At 42.5% G+C, this 20713-nt stretch overlaps 1 protein-coding gene across 4 annotated transcripts in view; it reads right to left on the bottom strand.

Annotated features, from left to right (window-relative positions):
* The window catches only part of prkdc (protein kinase, DNA-activated, catalytic subunit), a 277499-nt gene that overhangs the window by 170206 nt on the left and 86580 nt on the right, over positions 1-20713 (bottom strand). For all 4 annotated transcript variants that reach the window (XM_038809307.1, XM_038809305.1, XM_038809306.1 and 1 more), the window contains exons 32-40: positions 19808-20034; positions 17305-17513; positions 15703-15826; positions 11316-11474; positions 9034-9237; positions 8170-8355; positions 5099-5203; positions 4038-4205; positions 780-907 (exon numbers count right to left, since the gene is read on the bottom strand). In XM_038809307.1, coding sequence (XP_038665235.1) covers positions 780-907; positions 4038-4205; positions 5099-5203; positions 8170-8355; positions 9034-9237; positions 11316-11474; positions 15703-15826; positions 17305-17513; positions 19808-20034 — 1510 coding nt within the window. The remainder of the gene's footprint in view (positions 1-779; positions 908-4037; positions 4206-5098; positions 5204-8169; positions 8356-9033; positions 9238-11315; positions 11475-15702; positions 15827-17304; positions 17514-19807; positions 20035-20713) is intronic.

Raw genomic sequence — 20713 nt, forward strand, 5'->3', positions numbered from 1 at the left:
GGGGTCATCATCATGGCCTGTGTCAGTTTTCGTTGAATTTGAAGGCAGGCCCAGGTGGAACCAAGGAGATGATTCAGGATCAGGACTGCACCTATGAACAAAAGGTTCTGGCATACTTTGGCAGCCTTCTTCTTTGTACCATCCACCCACCTCCAATTCCAGAATTTGCTGCATATACCAAAATCACACATGATCTTTTTAAGTACTATTTCACCTCACAAATTTTGGTTGTGGCTGTTAGATAAAGGTCCATCAGTTTAATCATGCAGAAAGAGCCAGGTTCCAAATATCAATATTATTGGGCACCATTCACAAAAGTTGGTCACCATTCTAGTCTGTTCCTATCAACCAGTTCAAATCAGCACAGGTGCAGCCCTGAGAACTGACTGCCTATCTACCCTTTGGGTTATGGAAGATGTATGAGAAGAGAATATCTAGAGTGGGAGATGACAATAGAGCAAAAGGTTTTCACTAAATAATCCACAAAGAGCTTATTTTTAAATCAACTAAGTCTGCAAACAAAAACCTTACTTATCGCACTAAAAATCAAGGCAAAATACAAATATTGATATAATATCACATATAAACCTTTAGGCATCCTCAGGGTAACAAATGTAATATTAAGTTCAAGCATTAGGGCTGTAACCATCACCTATTAGCATATATATCAGACCCAATTGCGCTATTAATCTGAAGTAGCAGTAAGGTTAAAAACACCCAACATTCACACTTCTACAGTCCCCTATATTTTAGTTTTCTACATCGCATGCAGTATATACCTTGTAACAATATTTTGGAAACAGATCTGAAATGCTTCTTCCATGACATGTTTGCTGTCGCGACATAGAACCTCAGTCAAAATTTTTAATAACAGTGGACTCTGAGATAGCTCCAAAGCATCCAGCAACTGAAAAATACATCGAATCATCAATGGAGTGAACAGTAAACTTATGATTCATAAAATATAACTCATCAACCATCTTCTAGTTATAATTCTTATATTTTTGATTCTCTGGTGTTATCAGTAAGAAATTAATGATGGGTATAATAAAAGCCCAGTAAACAAATAAAAGCTCTTATCCAATTTTCCAAATGAATTCAATTGCGGGGTTGAATGGCAGCACCATGCATAAACAATACTGTTTGGAGACTGCACTGTATGCTCCCTTGGCCATACAGTAATTTGTTAAAAATTCATTTACGGGATGTGGGCGTCTCTGGTTAGACCAGCATATATTACCCATTCCTAGCTGCCCTTCAGAAGGTGATGGTGAGCTACCTTCTTGAACCGCTGTAGTCCCCGAGATATAGGTACACCCGCACTGCTATTTGGGAGGGAGTTCAAGGATTTTGACCCAGTGACAGTAAAGGAACACCAATATATTTCCAAGTCAGGATGGTGACTGGTGGTGGGGTTCCGAGATCTGCTGCTCATCCTTCTAACTGGTAGTGGTCATCGTTTGGAAGGTGCTGCCTAAGAAACGTTGGTCAGTTCCTGCACTGCATCGTGTAGGTGGTCCAGACGGCTGCCGCTGTTCTTGGATGGTGGAAGGAGTGAATGTGGAAGGAGTAGCAATCAAGTCGGTTGCTTTGTCCTGGATGGTGTCGAGCTTCTCGAGTGCTGTTAGAGCTGCACTCATCCAAGTGAGCGGAGAGTATTTGTTTACACTCCTGACTTGTGCCTTTTAGATGGTGGACAAGCTTTGGAAAGGGGCAATGGGGAGCAGTCAGGAAGTGAGTTATTCGCCACAGAATTCCTAACCTTTGACCTGCTCTGGTAGTTACAGTATTAATATGGATAGTCCAGTTTCTAGTCACCCCCCCCCCCGGCCCAGGATGGTGATTGTGGAGGATTCAGCTAAGGTAGTGCCATTTTATGTCAAGGGGCAACGTTAGATCCTCTCTTGTTGGAGATGATCATTGCCTGGCAGTTGTGTGGCACGAACGTTACTTGCCACTTATCAGCACAAGCCTGGATATTGTCCAGAACTCGCTACATTTGGACATGAACTGTTTCAGTACCTGAATCGTTGCAAATGGTTCTGAACATTGTGCAGCCAACTGCGGCCACCCCCACTTCTAACTTTATGATGGAAGGAAAGTCATTGATAAAGCAGTTGAAGATGTTTGGGCCGAGGACAGTAGCCAGAGAAATTTCTGCAGCAATATCCTGGAATTGAGTCGATTGACCTTCAACCATCTCAATAACCACCTTCCTTTGTGTTAGGTATGACTCCAACCAGCAGAGAGTTTTACCCCTGATTCCCATTGACTTGTTTTGCTAGGGCTCCTTGATACGATACTTGTATCTTACTTCTGGCATTTGGCTCTTTTGGCCATGTTTGAACCAAGGCTGTAATGAGGTCAGGAGCAGAGTGACCCTGGGGGAACCCAAACAAGTGCCCAAAAGCAGGTTATTGCTGAGTAAGTGAGGTTTAATAGCACTATTGATGACCATTTCCATCACATTAATGATGATTAAGAGCAAATTGATGGCACAGTAATTGTCTGGATTGGATTTGTCCTGTTTCTTGTGTGCAGGATGTATCTGGGCAATTTTTTACATTGCCTGGTAGATGCCAGTGTTGTAACTGTACTGGAACAGCTTGACTAGGGGCGCGGTAAGTTCTGGAGCACAAGTCCTCAGGACAATTGCTGGAATATTTGCAGTGCCCAGTGCCTTCAGCCATTTCTTGATATCACGTGGAGTGAATTTAATTGGCTGAACACTGCCATCTGTGATGCTGGGGTCCTCCGGAGGAGGCAGAGATGGATCATCCACTCAGCACTTCTGGCTGGAGATTGCTGCAAATGCAGATGTGCTCCTCCATCATTGAGGATGGGGATATTTGTGGAGCTTCCTCATCTAGTGAGTTGTTTAATTGTCCACCAACATTTACGACTGGGTGTGAGAGAACTGCAGAGCTTAGATCTGATCTGTTGGTTGTGGAATCGCTTAGCCCTGTCTATTACTTGCTGCTTATGCTGTTTGGCACGCAAGTAGTCTTGTGTCGTAGCTTCATCAGGTTGACACCTCATTTTTCGGCATGCCTGTGGTGTTTCTGGCATGCTCTGCTGCACTCTTTATTGAATCAGGGTTGAACACCTGGCTTGGCAGTAATGTTAGGATGGGGGATATGCCAGTCCATGTAGTTATAAATTCTGGTTGAGTACAACTCTGCTGCTGTTGATGACCCACAGCACCTCATGGATGCCCAGTTTTGTGCTGCCAGATCTGTTCGAAGTCTATCCCATTTAACACAGTGGTAGTGCCACACAAAACAATGGAGGGTATCCTCAATGTGAAGACGGAACTTTGTCTCCTCAAGGACTGTGCGGTGGTCATTCCTACCGATACTGTCATGGACAGATGCACATGTGGCAAGCAGTTTTTTTTTGGGGGGGTGGTTGAGGTCAAGTATGTTTTTCCCTCGCTATGTGCCACAGTCCCAGTATAGCAGCAATGTCCTTTAGAACCCAGGCACCTTTGAAACTTTCACTGATTCCACTGATTAAATCAGCAGTTGGTTGTTGACAATAGAATTCTTGGTGAGATTCAGGAAAGCCATCTAAAGTGCCAATGTTCTCCAAATGTCTTTTCTAACAACAGGCGTTCATCACAAATGTAAATGTGGGAGGAAGAGTGGAAAGCATCCATTTTTTGGGCAAACCCCTTACGCAATGAAAGACAAAGTAAAATTGCTCCATGCAGCATTTCTACTTCAACTGAAATTATACCTGTAACAGGTTTCTCTTTCATCAGTAAATGAATGCAAGAGGAGCACTACGATAAAATGCATGCATTCACAAACATTGGAGGAAGAATGATCCTCATATTTTTAATTTTCTCTAAACTTATCTTTCCAATCCTGAACACGTAGAGAAGAGTGCCAATTCAATTTTTCTAAAGGCATTAAAATTATCCCAACCTTGAGCCCAAAACAAACGTAGCTATCATGGGCTTTTCACAGTAACTTCATTGCAGTGTTAATGTAAGCCTATTTGTGACAATAAAGATTATTATTAAATGTACTTACTTTTTTGACACAGTCAATGTAGTTATTATACCTCAATGTACCCTTTGGAAATTCATCTGATTTCATAGGGAAATGGGCAGCTATGAACTGGTTGAGGGCATTTTTAAGCTCTCTAAGATTTTCTTCTGGAAGATGCGTAAAAAATGGTAGTATAATCACTGCCTTGGTCTGCAAAAATAAAATAAAGTCTCAGAATCTTTTAGTATTAATTTACATTTTTCAGTGGATAAACTTTTCAAATTTGGTGAGAGCAATAATGGGCAAAGCTTTAACAGGGATTCCAATGAGTCACACTTCCCTGTTCCTTCCCCAAATTCCTGCAATTATTATCCTTTTCTCATATTTATCCAATTCCCTTTGAATATTATTGATGAATCTGCACCCATCATTCATTCAAGCATGCATTCTTGATCATAAGTTGTTGTGAAAATGTTGGCAATCCCCCAGCTTCCCTCTGGCTCTTTTGTCATTTACTTAACATCAATAGGCATCGACACTCTTGCCAAGGAGAAAAGTTTCTCCTGATCTACTCTGTCAAAATCTTGCACTATTTTTCTCATCTTTTCTTCCTTATAATTTCTTTTTAAAATCTTAAGACAGGTAGTTTGAGCTCTCAAAATTACCCAATTTTAGGCAGGGCTACCATTTTTACCCCAGATACTTGTGTATCGAGTTCATCTATTTTATTTATAAATTTTGATCTTCTTACTATCACAATTGTTTTAAAGTCTCCTTTTTTGCAGTTCTGCTGCTGGAGGAGCCTAACATGCAGAGTCCGTGGGAGAATAGAATACAGGGAAAAAGGAAATGAGAGAGGAATTGTGACGGAGTCGTTGTTGTTCGCACAACTCGCCCGCAGAAAAGCAGCACAAGCAGATAGAGGCTAGTTATCAGTTTCACGCACTTAAGCATCTTTTGACTGCAAGTGACACCTGGAAATTTGGTCTAAAAAAGAAAAAAAAAAGAGGGATTTCACACCCTGAAATAGTTAATAAGACATCCAGAACTTTTGATATATTACATCATTTATAGCTTACCCCACAAAAAACTTAAAGAAATACCTTCAAGTTTAGTGCCAACGTAGAGTCGGTCAATATTGTGGTATAAGTTTGGAATACCATTGAAAATGCCTCATGACTATTACCATAAGAAACTGAAGAATCAATCTGAAAGAAATCACATACATTCAAATTAGCAAAGCTATGCACATATCTCGATCTAGCCCATACAAAGAACAAAGAACAATACAGCACATGTACAGGCCCTTCAGCCCTCCAAATCTGTACCGGTCATGATACCAATCTTTGCCAAAACCCTCAGCTCTGCCTTGTGCCGTATCCCTCTATACCCATCCTATCCCCGTGTTTGTCAAGTGCCTTTTGAACGCCGTTAATGTATCTGCTTCCACAACCTCCACTGGCAACGCGTTCCAGGCACTCACCACCCTCTGCTTATAAAACCTGCCTCACACATCTCCTCTAAACTTTGCCCCACAGACCTTAAACCTATGCCCCCTGGTAACTGACCCCTCCACGCTGGGAAAGAGTGTCTGCCTAACCACTCGATCCATGCCCCTCATTATCTTGTGGATCTCTATCAGGTAATGAAAACAGTCCAAATCTATTTAGCCTCTCCACATAGCTATCACCCTCCAGACCAGGCAGCATCCTGGTAAACCTCCTATGCACCCTCTTCAAAGCCTCCACATCCTTCAGGTAGTGTGGCGACCAGAATTGTGCGCAATATTACAAGTGCAGCCGTACAAAGGTTCTATACAACTGTAGCATGACTTGCCAGTTTTTATAATCGATGCCCCATCCAATGAAGGCAAGCATTCCATATGCTTTCTTGACTACCTTGTCCACTTGTGCTGCCACCTTCAAAGATCTAACCTCCACTGCGGGCGCTGGGTACTGTCTTTACTAACCTGCAGGTCAACCCAGTGCGGAGCATGGTCTGAGATTGTGATCGCCGAGTACCCAGTGTCCACCACCCTTGCCAGTAAGGCCCCGCTCAAAATAAAATCAATCCGGGAGTACACTTTATGCATGTGTGAGTAGAAGGAGAACTCCTTCACCCTCTGCTGCCCAAATCTCCATGGATCCATCCATCCATCCACCATCATCACCACCACCCCCCACCCCCACCCCCCACTGTCGCTTGAAAGACTTCCACATGTAAGATGTTGATTTACTATCCAACAGCCGCACCCAATCCAAATTCTTCAATTCCTGTCTAATGTTGTCATAATTTGCCTTTCCACAGTTAATCACCGTACCGTGAGGGTTACTTTCATCCCTGTCCAAATGTACCCCAAAACTTACTGAGTTGTGGTCACTACTCCCAAACTGTTCCCCTACTGAAATCTCAACCACCTGTCCAGGCTCATTCCCTAATACAAAATCCAATACTGCCCCTTCCCTAGTTGGACTGTCTACATATTGCACCAAGAAGGCTTCCTGGATACACCTTACAAACTCTGCCCCATCCAAACCCCCAGCACTAAGTGAGTCCCAGTCAATACAAGGGAAATTAAAATCCCCTACCACAATAACCTTGTTACTTTTGCACCTGTCCAAAATCTCTCCACCTATGTGCTCCTCTATCTCTCGCGAGCAGTTGGGGGGCCTGTAATAAATGCCCAACATTGTGATTTCCCCCTTCCTGTTCCTGAGCTCTACCCAGATTCAGTTCTCCCCGTGGATTGCTATGCTAAATTGCCCTTAGTGTCCAAAAAGGTTAGGAGAGGTTATTGGATTACGGGGATAGGGTGGAAGTGAGGCCTTAAGTGGGTCGGCGAAGATGGGATGGGCCGAATGGCCTCCTTCTGCACTGTATGTTCTATTGAAGATTGCCTCATTGTATGAGCCCTCCAAGGTATCCTCCTGCAGTACGGCTATAATATTCTCCTTAACCAGTAATGCTACTCCCCCACCCCTTTAACATCCCCCTACATGTCTCCTGAATCATCTATATCCTCCAACGTTCAGCTGCTAACCCTGCCCTCCCTTTAACCATGTTTCGGTGATAGCCACAATATCGTAATTTCATAATCTGATTGGAAGAATATTTTGGTTGACTAACAAATTAACAGATACACGTTGATGTTTTATTTGAAAAAACATATTGAACTTATTTTTTTGGGTGAGGATCAGCAGTAAAACAATTTCAATTGGACAATGCCATTCTCAATCTATTCAGAATCATGATCCCAAGCAACTTGTTTTTTCAACTGAGAAGGCACTTTATAAATACATGTTTCGAAGAGATTGGACTTTAGAATGGGGGTTCCAGGGACGAGAGACTAGATTGTCTGGAGAAACTGGTGTTGTGCTCCTTAGAGCTAAGAAGTTTAAGAGAAGACAGAGTGAATGAAAATAAACTGTTTCCAATAGCTGAAGGATCAATAGCCAGAGAGCACAAATTTAGAATTGACAAAAGAACTAAACGCAACAGGAGGACAAACATTTTTAATGCAGTAGGTGAAGGACTTGGAATGTACTGCTTAAATCGGATACAGTTCAAATAGTAACATTCAAAAGGAAATTTAATAAACACTTGGAAGGAGAAAAATTGTAGGGATATGGGGAAAATGTAGAGCAGTGGGAGCAGCTGAATTGCTCTCCAAAAGGGTCAGTCCAGATTCCTTGGACCAAATGGTACCTACCCTCTGTGCTAATGATGCCATTTCAGAGGTGTAATCAAACAAAGATTAACAATTGGACCAAGCCAAAGTAAGAGATATCATGAAGGCTGAATTTTGAAAAGAGGTGGATTTTAAAGTCATGGGGAGAGGGGTGGAAAGGTTTAAGGAAGGATCATGTGGCCTTGGCAGCTGAAAGCAATGTTGCTACCTACCAAATCTTCAGAACAGCCTGATTCATTGTTCAATATCGGCTGCTTATTTATTAAACCTTGTGGAATACAATCATGCCCAACATTAATACTTTTATGTTAGAACAAACAAAACCTGTATCATGCCTTCTCTTAAGGAACATTCTCATCACTTTCGACGCTCACTCCAAAACAGTAATGTGCTTTTGATGACGGTGTATATCCTGTCATGGGCTCAAATTTCAAATGCTGATTGCATTACCACATGTATCAGAGACTGCTGGAAAACATAATATACCTGCAGCACTTTGGAAAGCAGTGTTAAGACAGCCATCTTGCTCTCAGGAATAGAATCCTTCAACCACCATGAATCAAGTTTTGCCCAATTTTTAAGTACAGCATTGACCAGAAGAATACCCTGCGTCTTCCGTACAGTGTGGTCTTTGAAACTCTGATCAAGCATTCCATTCAGAACAATGCTCACCTAAACAAACGGAGAACAAAATGAGCATCGTAAGTGTCAAAGTCAGAGTGTGAAATGGCTAAAAATCTTATGGCATCCACATAATCTATAAATTCAACTCTGCAAACCACTCTCCATACATTGATTTTTTTTGACATACATACAGACTGTGTAAATTACCATTATATTAATCCATAAATCCTAATTTCCTGGATGGTTTTGGGCTTTACAAGCTTTTACATTTGTGAGTTACCACGCTGGACCTCAACACATCCTGTATGAGGCAACATAAACTAGCTAGCCTGACTGGGCTGTGCATGGAAGCCTTATTTAAAAAAATACCATAATTTTTTAAGAAATAAAATAGAGCATGTCTTACATAAATCTCATTTGTAGAAACAGGAGCCATCATGGTTCAGAACAAATCAATACTAATCAGAGTCATCCTTATTCTATATTACAACAATGACTATACTTGAAAATACTTCATCAGTACTATGCATTGTAGTATTATTCATTTCATATATTGCATATCAGATCCTGACTATTACAAAACAGCATCCTTTGACTAACAATGCGAAACATCACAGGAGATCTCCTGCTGTACTGAAAAAAAGAATGCTGTAATTGTATCTTGACTGACGGTGAACAATTTATCCAAAATAATCTCTATACAATTGTCATTTGAATAGTGCTTACCATTTTAGGATTTTCTCTTGTTGATCCCATCAACTGGGTCACTGCAGAGTTAAGATTTCTAAGCAATTCACCATTAATAGTTTCAGGAAACAAATTGTAGAAGTATTCACCATGGGAAAAACTGATGAAGTGTCTCTGGGATGCCCCTGACAGTGGCACAGATAGCTCAACTGTGTTCAACAGCAAGGAGACCAATTCCTCACACTACAGGGATCAAGAGAGAGTATATTCAGGTGGTTTCCCAACAATATTCAAAATGTCGGTCAGAACTCATTTTCAAATCTAAACTGATCTTATACATCATCAGCAACTTGCATTTACAGAATGTTTTTAACAAAGTAGAACATCCCAAAATGTTTCACGGCAGCATTAAAATTTGACACTCCAACACACAAGGACCTGAATTCTCCTTTTGGGTGACTATGTTCTCCCATTGAAAATTAATTGCCTCTGATTTGCGGTCGCACTAAGAGCGGGATTGCAGAGGCAATTCACTTGCCATGCAAATTACTGTATGGCGGGGATTGCGAGGGATTCAGGCGCGAATCCCACTATCGGGCTGTCGTTTTGATCAAGCAGATTTGCACTGCGGGGAGGGGGCTTCCAATGGACTTTGAGGGCAACTCCCTAAAATAGATACTCTCTTGGCCCACTGCGAGGTCCACCGCATCTGGCCACGCTGGAAATACCTGCGCCAATTCGCACCCATGTGAATCCTGGTCCAGAGGAATGGACTGTCACACAGGCTTGGAGAATCCGGTATCAGCCCATTAATAAGATGCAAATGGGTCAATTTGACCTATTTGCATCCTCCCGTTGGCGGGGTGGACAGGAAGCTCTATGCCACCGTCAGCCAGGACCAGGCGTCCAGCCTGTTGTTTGGCCGATGCTGGACTCCACCACATGGGGAACTCTGCTACCAGCAGCGGGCTGCGGAAAATCCAGCCCAAGGAGTATTAGGGTTTGGTCAGGAATAGGTGTTAGGGAAAGTAGGAAAGAGAGGCAGAGGGATTTAGGGATGCACAATCAAAATTTCTTTAATAAGTGTTGTCCAATCACAGAATCACACTTAATGTTGGACATTATATTCTGAGTCTTGCAAGTATGGGTTAGTTGAGTATGGTCAGCACATTGCCTGTTGCAAACAGCCAAAGGGTCATTAATGTTCAAACAAAGAACGGGTCAACGCATTGCGATGGCCCCGTTCACCACCTGGAAAGCGGAGGGAAACCCAATTTTGTTCAGTTGTGGAGCCCTGACTCAATTTTACATGTAGTAGGCAATTATTTGCCCACGTTCAGGGCTTCCATCCCTTTAAGGGGCAATTCCTGTTCCCAAGAGCTGCCAGCCAACTGGATGGCTGGCAGTCCATCACCCAGTATTAGAAATAGAAATAGAAGAAATAGAAAATCGCTTATTGTCACGAGTAGGCTTCAATGAAGTTACTGTGAAAAGCCCCTAGTCGCCACATTCCGGCGCCTGTCCGGGGAGGCAGGTACGAGAATCGAACCGTGCTGCTGTCCTGCTTGGTCTGTTTTAAAAGCCAACGTTTTAGCCCAGTGAGCTAAACCAGCCCCATCACTGAGAATATTGGCCACAAATGGAAACATAGATAATTGGATTATTGTAAAAATAACCATGGTAGCAAGTGCTCAATTGTAATGAGGATTCAAATAAAATAGTATAGTTATAGACAATCATTAAAATAAAGTATAAAATAATGAAAGGATTGCACAATTTTGATCATTTCAGTGTACAAATAATTAAAATAAATCACAAAATAAGGTCTCCATAATTTGCTGAATTGAAATGAATGGTCAACTGCAATCTGCACTTTGTATTAATGTTTTCACGTTGAGTTCATTAAATTCTCCATTATTTAAAATACTATTTATGAGTTTTATATAGCAGGGGATTGGGCTATCTTGTAGTCTATTTGTTCTATATCTGAATCAGGTAGCAACAGTAGCACAGGTGGAAAAATGGAAACGGCCCAAGACCGAAGCTAAGTGCGGTTAGACTCGCAGAGTCATTTAGCTAGGGCCTGGTAAGGGGCGTAGGGTTCCTTCCTGAGGGTTGACAGGGATTCTATCAAAGGAGTAGCTTTGATGTTGTTGGCGGTGGGGGTTGCGGTCTCCATGGACCACAGGGTGCACCATCAGGACCCAGACCCAAGCCTGCAAGGAAGGCACCAGAGCATATCTGGTGCTGTCCCCACATGGCGAAGTGCCCACCCCCTGCTGGTAAAATACATTTTTATTCATCACACAACATTCACTGACCTGTCCTCCAAGGGAAAAAGACAGTTGTAATAGTCCGTCTGCTAACATCTTACTGCTGTTGTCTATTGATGGGAGCGATTTCCTCTCATCTCCAGGTGCAATTCCTTTGTAGACAGTTGATAAAAGCTTTGAATTCAGTGGCAGGCCAATACTCCCAGTCTGTATTAAATAACGATAATATTTGAAACATTAATGAGCAAACCAATATGCAAATGCTAAATTAACCAAATGATTCACACGATATGGATAAACACACAAAATTATGTCAAAATGCTTGGATGACGTTAGCCAAGTGATCTATATGAGAAACAACTTTCACGTATAAACACTGCACTGCAAGGCCTTAGCCATGTAAAATATTCATTTACTGATCTCAAACTCTCAGGTGGCAAATTATGCCGATCATTGTCAAAACATTTTCAAGGCATCACAGGTTAACAGCAATTTTTTGGGATATAATTCCCAAAAATAGCACAATCTACCAAGCTATTTGGTGGTTGAAGAAGAAAATCTACTTTTATTTATAAATGCATGCCTTCACATATCATTTTTATTTTTTCCCATAGTTATTCTCCCCCACCTCCAAGGCGGTTTATCATTCCCTCGTTTGGAAATATGCAAATTGCACTCCCATTGCCCTGAAACAATTTATCAGAGGTAGAGCTGCAAACTGCAATGAGTCAATCTTCAATTTTCCTTTTCTACCGACGTAACACATGTATTCTCTAAGTTGCTGACTGCTCCATAAATGAGTGGAGAGATGGGCAAGGGCACTTTTCTCATTGAGTTAGTTAGAATGCTCTGACAAGGTGAAAATAGATAAGTCCCCGGGGCCTGATGGGATTTATCCTAGGATTCTCTGGGAAGCCAGGGAAGAGATTGCTGAGCCTTTGGCTTTGATTTTTAGGTCATCATTGGCTACAGGAATAGTGCCAGAGGACTGGAGGATAGCAAATGTGGTCCCTTTGTTCAAGAAGGGGAGTAGAGATAACCCCGGTAACTATAGGCCGGTGAGCCTAACATCTGTGGTGGGTAAAGTCTTGGAGAGGATTATAAAAGATACGATTTATAATCATCTAGATAGGAATAATATGATTAGGGATAGTCAGCATGGTTTTGTGAAGGGTAGGTCATGCCTCACAAACCTTATCGAGTTCTTTGAGAAGGTGACTGAACAGGTGGACGAGGGTAAAGCAGTTGATGTGGTGTATATGGATTTCAGTAAAGCGTTTGATAAGGTTCCCCACGGTCGGCTATTGCAGAAAATACGGAGGCTGGGGATTGAGGGTGATTTAGAGATGTGGATCAGAAATTGGCTAGTTGAAAGAAGACAGAGTGGTGGTTGATGGGAAATGTTCAGAATGGAGTTCAGTTACGAGTGGCGTACCACAAGGATCTGTTCTGGGGCCGTTGCTGTTTGTCATTTTTATAAATGACCTAGAGGAGGGAGCAGAAGGATGGGTAAGTAAATTTGCAGACGACACTAAAGTCGGTGGAGTTGTAGACAGTGCGGAAGGATGTTGCAGGTTACAGAGGGACATAGATAAGCTGCAGAGCTGGGCTGAGAGGTGGCAAATGGAGTTTAATGTGGAGAAGTGTGAGGTGATTCACTTTGGAAAGAATAACAGGAATGCGGAATATTTGGCTAATGGTAAAATTCTTGGTAGTGTGGATGAGCAGAGGGATCTCGGTGTCCATGTACATAGATCCCTGAAAGTTGCCACCCAGGTTGATAGGGTTGTGAAGAAGGCCTATGGTGTGATGGCCTTTATTGGTAGAGGGATTGAGTTCCGGAGCCATGAGGTCATGTTGCAGTTGTACAAAACTCTAGTACGGCCGCATTTGGAGTATTGCGTACAGTTCTGGTCGCCCCATTATAGGAAGGATGTAGAAGCTTTGGAACGGGTGCAGAGGAGATTTACCAGGATGTTGCCTGGTATGGAGGGAAAATCTTATGAGGAAAGGCTGATGGACTTGAGGTTGTTTTCGTTAGAGAGAAGAAGGTTAAGAGGTGACCTAATAGAGGCATACAAAATGATCAGAGGGTTAGATAGGGTGGACAGCGAGAGCCTTCTCCCGCGGATGGAGGTGGCTATCACGAGGGGACATAGCCTTAAATTGAAGGGTAATAGATATAGGACAGAGGTCAGAGGTGGGTTTTTTACGCAAAGAGTGGTGAGGCCGTGGAATGCCCTACCTGCAACAGTAGTGAACTCGCCAACATTGAGGGCATTTAAAAGTTTATTGGATAAGCATATGGATGATAAGGGCATAGTGTAGGTTAGATGGCCTTTAGTTTTTTTTTTCATGTCGGTGCAACATTGAGGGCCGAAGGGCCTGTACTGCGCTGTATCGTTCTATGTTCTATGTTCTATGTTGTGGATGTGTCTTTTGTTGGCTTATGATCTGATGTGTAGTACAGTGAGAAGAATGACAAGTAAATCAATAATTTTGAAAACGGCTCCAGACCGGTTGAGTGCAAAAAGAGACAATAATATCTGTCAATAGCCCCAATAGCAATAGATTCAGGATCTAACAACTATAGTAGGCCAAAAGACCTTTTACTCTGAAATATACCTTGTTTAATATTCTGTTTTCTGATTGCCAAGATATTGTACCTCAATTATATCCCTTTTGCTTGGAAGAGCAAACTCTACGGGATAGTCCTGGTGCATTAAAAAACCATCGGTAAAAATACCCTTGGGAGTTACCAACAGTGATCCAGTCTTTCCAATTTTAACCTGTTCAAATCCAACCCACTGAAAGTCTCATGGCCTTTCTTTAACCACACAGGTCAGGCTCCAGAAACATTAACTGTTGTTTAATTAGAAGCTGTGTTGGAGGGGCATCTGGCTTCCCCACGGGTCAATATTGCAGGAAAAGAAGCCAAGGCCAGAAGAACCACTCATCCACTTGCCTGGATGAGTGCAGCTCCAGCAACGTTCAAGTAGCTCGACGCCATCCAGAACAAAGCAACCCACTTGATTGTTCCCCCTTCCACAAACATTCAAACCCTCCACCACCAGCGAACAGTGGCAGCAGTGTATACCATCTACAAGATGGACTGCAGTAACTCACCAAGATTCCTTAGGCAGCACCTTCCAAACCCATGACCATTACCATCTGGAAGGACAAGAGCAACAAATACCAGAGAACCCCACCACCTGGAGGTTCCCTTCCAAGTCACTCAGCACCCTGACTTGGAAATATATCGCCGTTCCTTCACTGTTACTGGGGCAAAATCCTGGAACTCCCTCCCTAACAGCACAGTGGGTGTACCTACACTTCAAGGACTGCAGAGTTAAAGGAGGCAACTCACCACCACCTGCTGAAGGACAACTAGGGATGGGGAATAGATGCTGGCCTAACCAGCGACGCCTCATCCCGTGAATGAATTTTCTAGAAATGTAAATGTTTCTCCTTTGTTTTTAAACTATCTTTTTGGGGCATAGAGAAGACCTACCCTGTTCTGAGGCTCACTCACCTACTATGACCATTTGGTCCTCACAACCGCTTATCAGGCCTATTTTCGGCTCCAGAGGTGCATTTTTCCTGTCCTACCTTTCCCCTCCTGCCCACCAGACAGTTACTATTTTCCACTGGCACTGTCCTGAAGACTGACATATGAGGCCTAGGACTTCGAAGCTCCCAGGTTACATGTTATCGCAATCAGTGGTGGCGGCGGTGGTGGTGGGGGCGCGTGTGAGGGAAGGGGGGGAGGTTCCTTTATTCTTTCACAGGATGTGGTTGTCACTGACAAAGTCAGCATTTATTTCCCATTCTCGATTTTGTCCTTGAAATGAGTGGTTTGCCACTCCATTTCCACAGGGCAGTTTAAGAGTCAACAACATTGATGAGAGTCAGGATCCAGATGGAGGGCGGGCCAGATCATGATGGCAGGTTTCCTCCCCTCAGAGACATTAGTGAACCAGGTGAGTTTTTACGACAATCAACAATGGTTTCATGGTCACCATTTTGAGACAAGCTTTTCAATCCAGATTTATGAATTGAATTTAAAGTCCACCAGCTGCTGCAGTGGAATGTGAACCCATGGCCTGAGGACATTAGCCTGTGCCTCTGGATCACTAACCCAGTGACATTACCATTACACCAATGGTTTGGCTCAAAACCTCTTATTAGGCTGACATCAATCTCTAAAGTAAAATCATGTCCTGTGCAAGCAGTGCTCTCCATCCAATCGTCAATTAGCTTTTGGATGTGAAGTTTCCTTATTAGGTTTGAAATGCCACCATTAGGCACTAGTTCGTGATAAATAAATTTGTTTCAATTGTCTGCCGCATATTTGTGAATTTGTTAGCTGAAAGTAAATTGCTCAAAACCGTGTTCAATTCAGACAGTGCAGTTGACTTGGTGACCTAACAATTACCTGGCACATCAATACAGAGTTCAGAAGTCCAGCCTTGTGAAGTTGTTTACACGCCAACAAGATGGAGCTCAATTTGTCATGATCTGTCCGTCTGTATAGATCTACATTGCACAGACCTTCAATGCTGCCACAAACATTAAAACATAAATTAAAACACGTGGAAATGCTGGAGATCTGAAATCAAAGCAAAGCGCTGATAGCAGTCAATTAGTCAATTATCACCTGACAACAAAAAAGGAGGGTTAACATTTTGTGTCAGCGTCTTAATTAAAATACAGTTTCAATGCAAGATTTAAACCTGAAATGTCAATCAGTTTTATAGATGATAATGGCGCTACATTGTATTGAGCATTTATCATCATTTTTCCCGAATTTCTTCCTCATTTTTCTCTTCAGATTCATGCCACAAATTGAAGGGTGCAAACATTCCCATGGATGATGCTGACAAAGTTTCTCAGTCAACACACTAACCATTACACTACAGTAACTCAAGGAGAATCCCCCTTCCTCACTGACTGTCCTTTTCAAATATCCTGCTGAGTCTTTCAAAATGCACTCTCTGGTGCACTATCAATTACGACGAGACGAGAGTAGAGTGTAATCGAGGCTTTATTACGCAGAGATGTGTAGCCTCCCGCAGCTGCTGCCGAAATGGCTGCAGCTCGGAGAGCCCACACATTTATACTCCACCTACTGGGCGAAGCCAGCAGGCAAGGATCTACCCCCGTACCTTAGTACAGGAGCCTTACTGTAATACACCTCATATGCGATATACACAATACAACAATGGTGACTACCACACTCTCACAAACCGAAATGTGATCTTTCCAGCAGTGGCATACATGCCAAAACAGCGGTTCCTGCATACAGCTATCCCTTGTTTTACACACCTAGTGAGCTCCGAAAAACAGCTAAACAAAAACATGCAAAACAAGCATCATTTTCCAATAAGGAAACAGGTGCTAAGGCCGAGTTACATCCTTGATTGTAATTTTTACATTAAAGAGCTATTTGCTGCCCCAGAAATCCTCTTGTCCACTCTTACTCTTAAAACTTTCAACTTGGTTCCTGCTCACTACTTCCCATCTCCTGACTCACCAACCCTCCCACCCGCTGCCTCTCTGGACACACACACACACACACACACACACACACACGCACACACAAACACACACAAGACCGGAGGGTGGGGGAGGGAGGAGGCAAGTGAGAGTTGGGATGGGGAAGTGAATCAAGAGGGTCAGGGAGAGCCCTTCCACTCACTGCTTCTCCAGGGGAGGGAGGGGGCAAAACAGGAGGGTGGGAAAGGGAGGAGGTATTCTAGGACTAAGGCTCTGGAATTCATGCCCAAAGCCTCTCCACCTTCCTGATGTCCCTTAAGACTATTCTTAAAACCCATTTCTATGATCAATCTTTTCACCACCATCACCGTGCTCTCAATTTTAGTCTTAATATACTTTTCTAGAGTGCCTTCAGGGGTTTTTATATGTCAATGAAGCTACATAAATGTAAGTTGTTATTAAGCACATATACAAATTTGTAAACCAAGTTACAACAGAGATTTCACTTTTATTATTACTCCAACAGCATTCCCCATCTTACCTCTGCGGTGTAATTTGTTTCCTCATATTGCTTTCTAATGTATCTCGATAAGGCAATCTGAGCACTGCTTTCAAAAGCCTCACACTGATATCTGGTAATCCTTTCATCACTTGCACATCTGCCATATTAAATCCAATACTTGGTGGATCAGTCACCACTATTGCGACAAGTTCAAATAGATTGGAACTTAATAAATCTTTCTCAAGCACCTAATTGGAAAATAAAACAGTCGAACGAAAATGTTAAGTATAATTTCCAAATCAAAAAGAAAAGTAAAACCTAAGATCAAACTATTCAATACATCCATTTGAGTGTATTTATGTATAAATTAATTGAAACTGAGAATCTTTACTTAAATGTATTTCCTTCATGAGATATTTAATTTTCTGTCATGTAGGGGAAGCAGGTAGACATCAAATTTGAGCTGGAGCATAGTCCACCATTTGTGAGGGAACTACTGATGATTTCATTAGGAGCCATTAAGTTTTGATTTTTATGTCTTAACTAAACTGTCTCGAAGAGTCCAGATAGCTCACAGAATAATACAGCGCAGACGAGGCCCTTCGATCCATCGAGTCTGCACCAATACCTGAAAGACACCTGACCCACCTACCTAATCCCATTTGACAGCACTTGGCCCATAGTCTTGAATGTTAGGATGTGCCAAGTATTCATCCAGGGACTTTTGAGGCATACTCCCAGGCAGTGTATTCCAGACCGTCACCACCCTCTGGGTAAAAATGTTTTTCCTCAAATCTCCCCGAAACCTCCTGCCCCTCACCTCAAACATGTGTCCCCTCATAACTGACCCTTCACTGAAGGGGAACAGCTGCTCCCGATCCACCGTCCATGCCCCTCATAATCTTGCACATCTCGATCAGGTCGCCTCTCAATCTTCTCTGCTCCAGAGAAAACAACCAAAGCCTATCCAACCTCTCTTTAAAACTTAAATGTTCCATCCCAGGCAACATCCTGGTGAATCGCCTCTGCAGCAATCAGATCCTTCCTATAATGTGGCAACCAAAATTGCACACTGTACTCCAGCTATGGCCTCCCCAAAGTTCTATACAACTCCCACAACCTGCCTGCTTTTGTAATCTATGCCTTGATTGATAAAAGCAACTTAACCTTATGCCTTTTTCACCACCCTGTTAACCTGCCCTTCTGCCTTCAGACATCTATGGGCAAACACACCAAGGTCTCTTTGTTTCTTGGAACTTCCCCAGTGTCAGGCCAGTCATTGAATACTTCCTTGTCAAATTACTCCTTCCAAAGTGCATCACCTCATACTTTTCAGGGTGAAATTCCATCTGCCACTTTTCTGCTCATTTGACCATCCTGTCTATGTCCTCCTGTAATCCAAGATACTCAATCTCACTGTTAACCACCCGGCCAAGCTCCCCACAGGGAGAGACAGGAGAAAGGGAAGAATAATAAAACAAAGGATCATATTTGGTTTATTCCATATGTCTCAGTTACTGATTACAGATGATACTGGAATAGGTCATCCTCGAGGCAGGGTGCAACACCAAACCCAGAGTAGGGGGTATATAAATAACATTCTCCAATAACCAAAATAGTGAGTTAGCTTTGTGCTGCGTCATAGGGTGGTAAAGTGCAAGGTCTGTGGCTTTAATCGTCTATAAATGAGTTAATAGATCACAGTTGTGATGTATAGAATTAAGGCATTCACCTGTGAGCAGGGGAACAAAGACTGGTGCAACATATAGCAGGTGGTTCAAGGTGAACAAAGAACAAAGAAAAGTACAGCACAGGAACAGGCCCTTCGGCCCTCCAAACCTGCACCGACCATGCTGACCGTCTAAACTAAAATCTTCTGCACTTCCGGGTCCACATCTCTTTATTCCCATCCTATTCATGTATTTCTCAAGGTGCCCTTAAACGTCACTGTTGTCCCTGCTTCCACCACCTCCTCCGGCATCGAGTTCCAGGCACCCACTACCCTCTGTGTAAAAAAAACTTGCCTTATACATCTCCTCTAAACCTTGCCACTCGCACCTTAAACGTATGCCTCCTAGTAATTGACCCCTCTACCCTGGGAAAACGTCTCTGACTATCCACTCTGTCTATGCCCCTCATAATTTTGTAGACCTCTATGAGGTCTACAACAGTCATTTTTGGAATAACAAAGGAGCAAACAAAAAATTGCTTCAGGAACATTATTATTGTTTTAAATAAATTTAGAGTACCCAATTATTTTTTTTCCAATTAAGGGGAAATTTAGCATGGCCAATCCATCTAACCAGCACATCTTTTGGATTGTGGGGGTGAAACCCACGCAGATACGGGGAGAATAAGCAAATTCCACACGGACAGTGACCCAGAGCCGTGATTCAAGCCTGGGTCCTCAGCGCCATAGTCTCAGTGCTAACCAATGCGCCACGGTGCTGCCCTTCAGCTACATTATTGAGCAATAATTATATATCTCAATCTGACCAAATGAAAGTACCCGATAGCTTTTGTAAAAAATCTGAATTATTACCTTCCATAAATCCTGCTCGCAGCTCTCCAGGACCATGCTAACAAATTCCATAATTCGGACTATGATAGTGCATTTGCTGTAATTGTATTCTTCTCTCTCCCTTGGGCTGAAAAGTATACCCTTTATCCCATAAGCAAAGCACTCCTCTGCAGCTGTGATGTCACGCATTGCAAGATTTTTCAGGAAGAAATGCAGGGCTTTCATGAAGCCAGATTTCTGATAGGTTCCTGCAAATGGTCAAAGAAAACACCTGTAAGATTTAGTAAAAGGTTGAAGCTCATCCAGAACTTCCATTCTTCTTCCTTCCCTCCCTCCCATTTGGAATCATTAGAGCAAAACTTCACCGACAGACCAAAGCTTGCACTGGACAGTGTTTTGCATTGATCCTCGGAATTATACATTTACTGGTCTAACATGTTTAACAGAAATCATGCTACAATGCTATTAAGGAAACAATTCAAGAGCAAAGGCAATACTAACAGGATAACATTGGCTTATGAAAGGCAGGACAGCCCTAGTATTTACAGGAACTCTGAAGTTATAATTGGAAAATTGGGACAAAATGTGTAGGCCTTTATGGGTATGTATTTATATTCAATATTGCTATAACTGATTATTGAAATGTAATAAAATAATTTCTAATCATAATTTCCCTTCCAGTTCATAGAACCAACCTTTTTCACTGTCTTACCACTACACTGGTACGAATGTCTTCTTGTACCCATCACTGCACTGGCTCATTACAATTCTCCAAGGCTTCAGAGCTTTTGACACGACTGACCACGCTATTCTCTACCAAAGCCTCTCCTCTGCTGTCTAAGTGAATGGGATTCATGTAAGATTCCACTCTTATCATCCAGTCATAAGACAATCTCTTGCAATTGCTCTCCCTGCCCCACACCAAAT

This window comes from Scyliorhinus canicula, chromosome 10 (genome assembly GCF_902713615.1).
Source record: "Scyliorhinus canicula chromosome 10, sScyCan1.1, whole genome shotgun sequence".
In the NCBI taxonomy this organism is placed as follows: domain Eukaryota; kingdom Metazoa; phylum Chordata; class Chondrichthyes; order Carcharhiniformes; family Scyliorhinidae; genus Scyliorhinus; species Scyliorhinus canicula.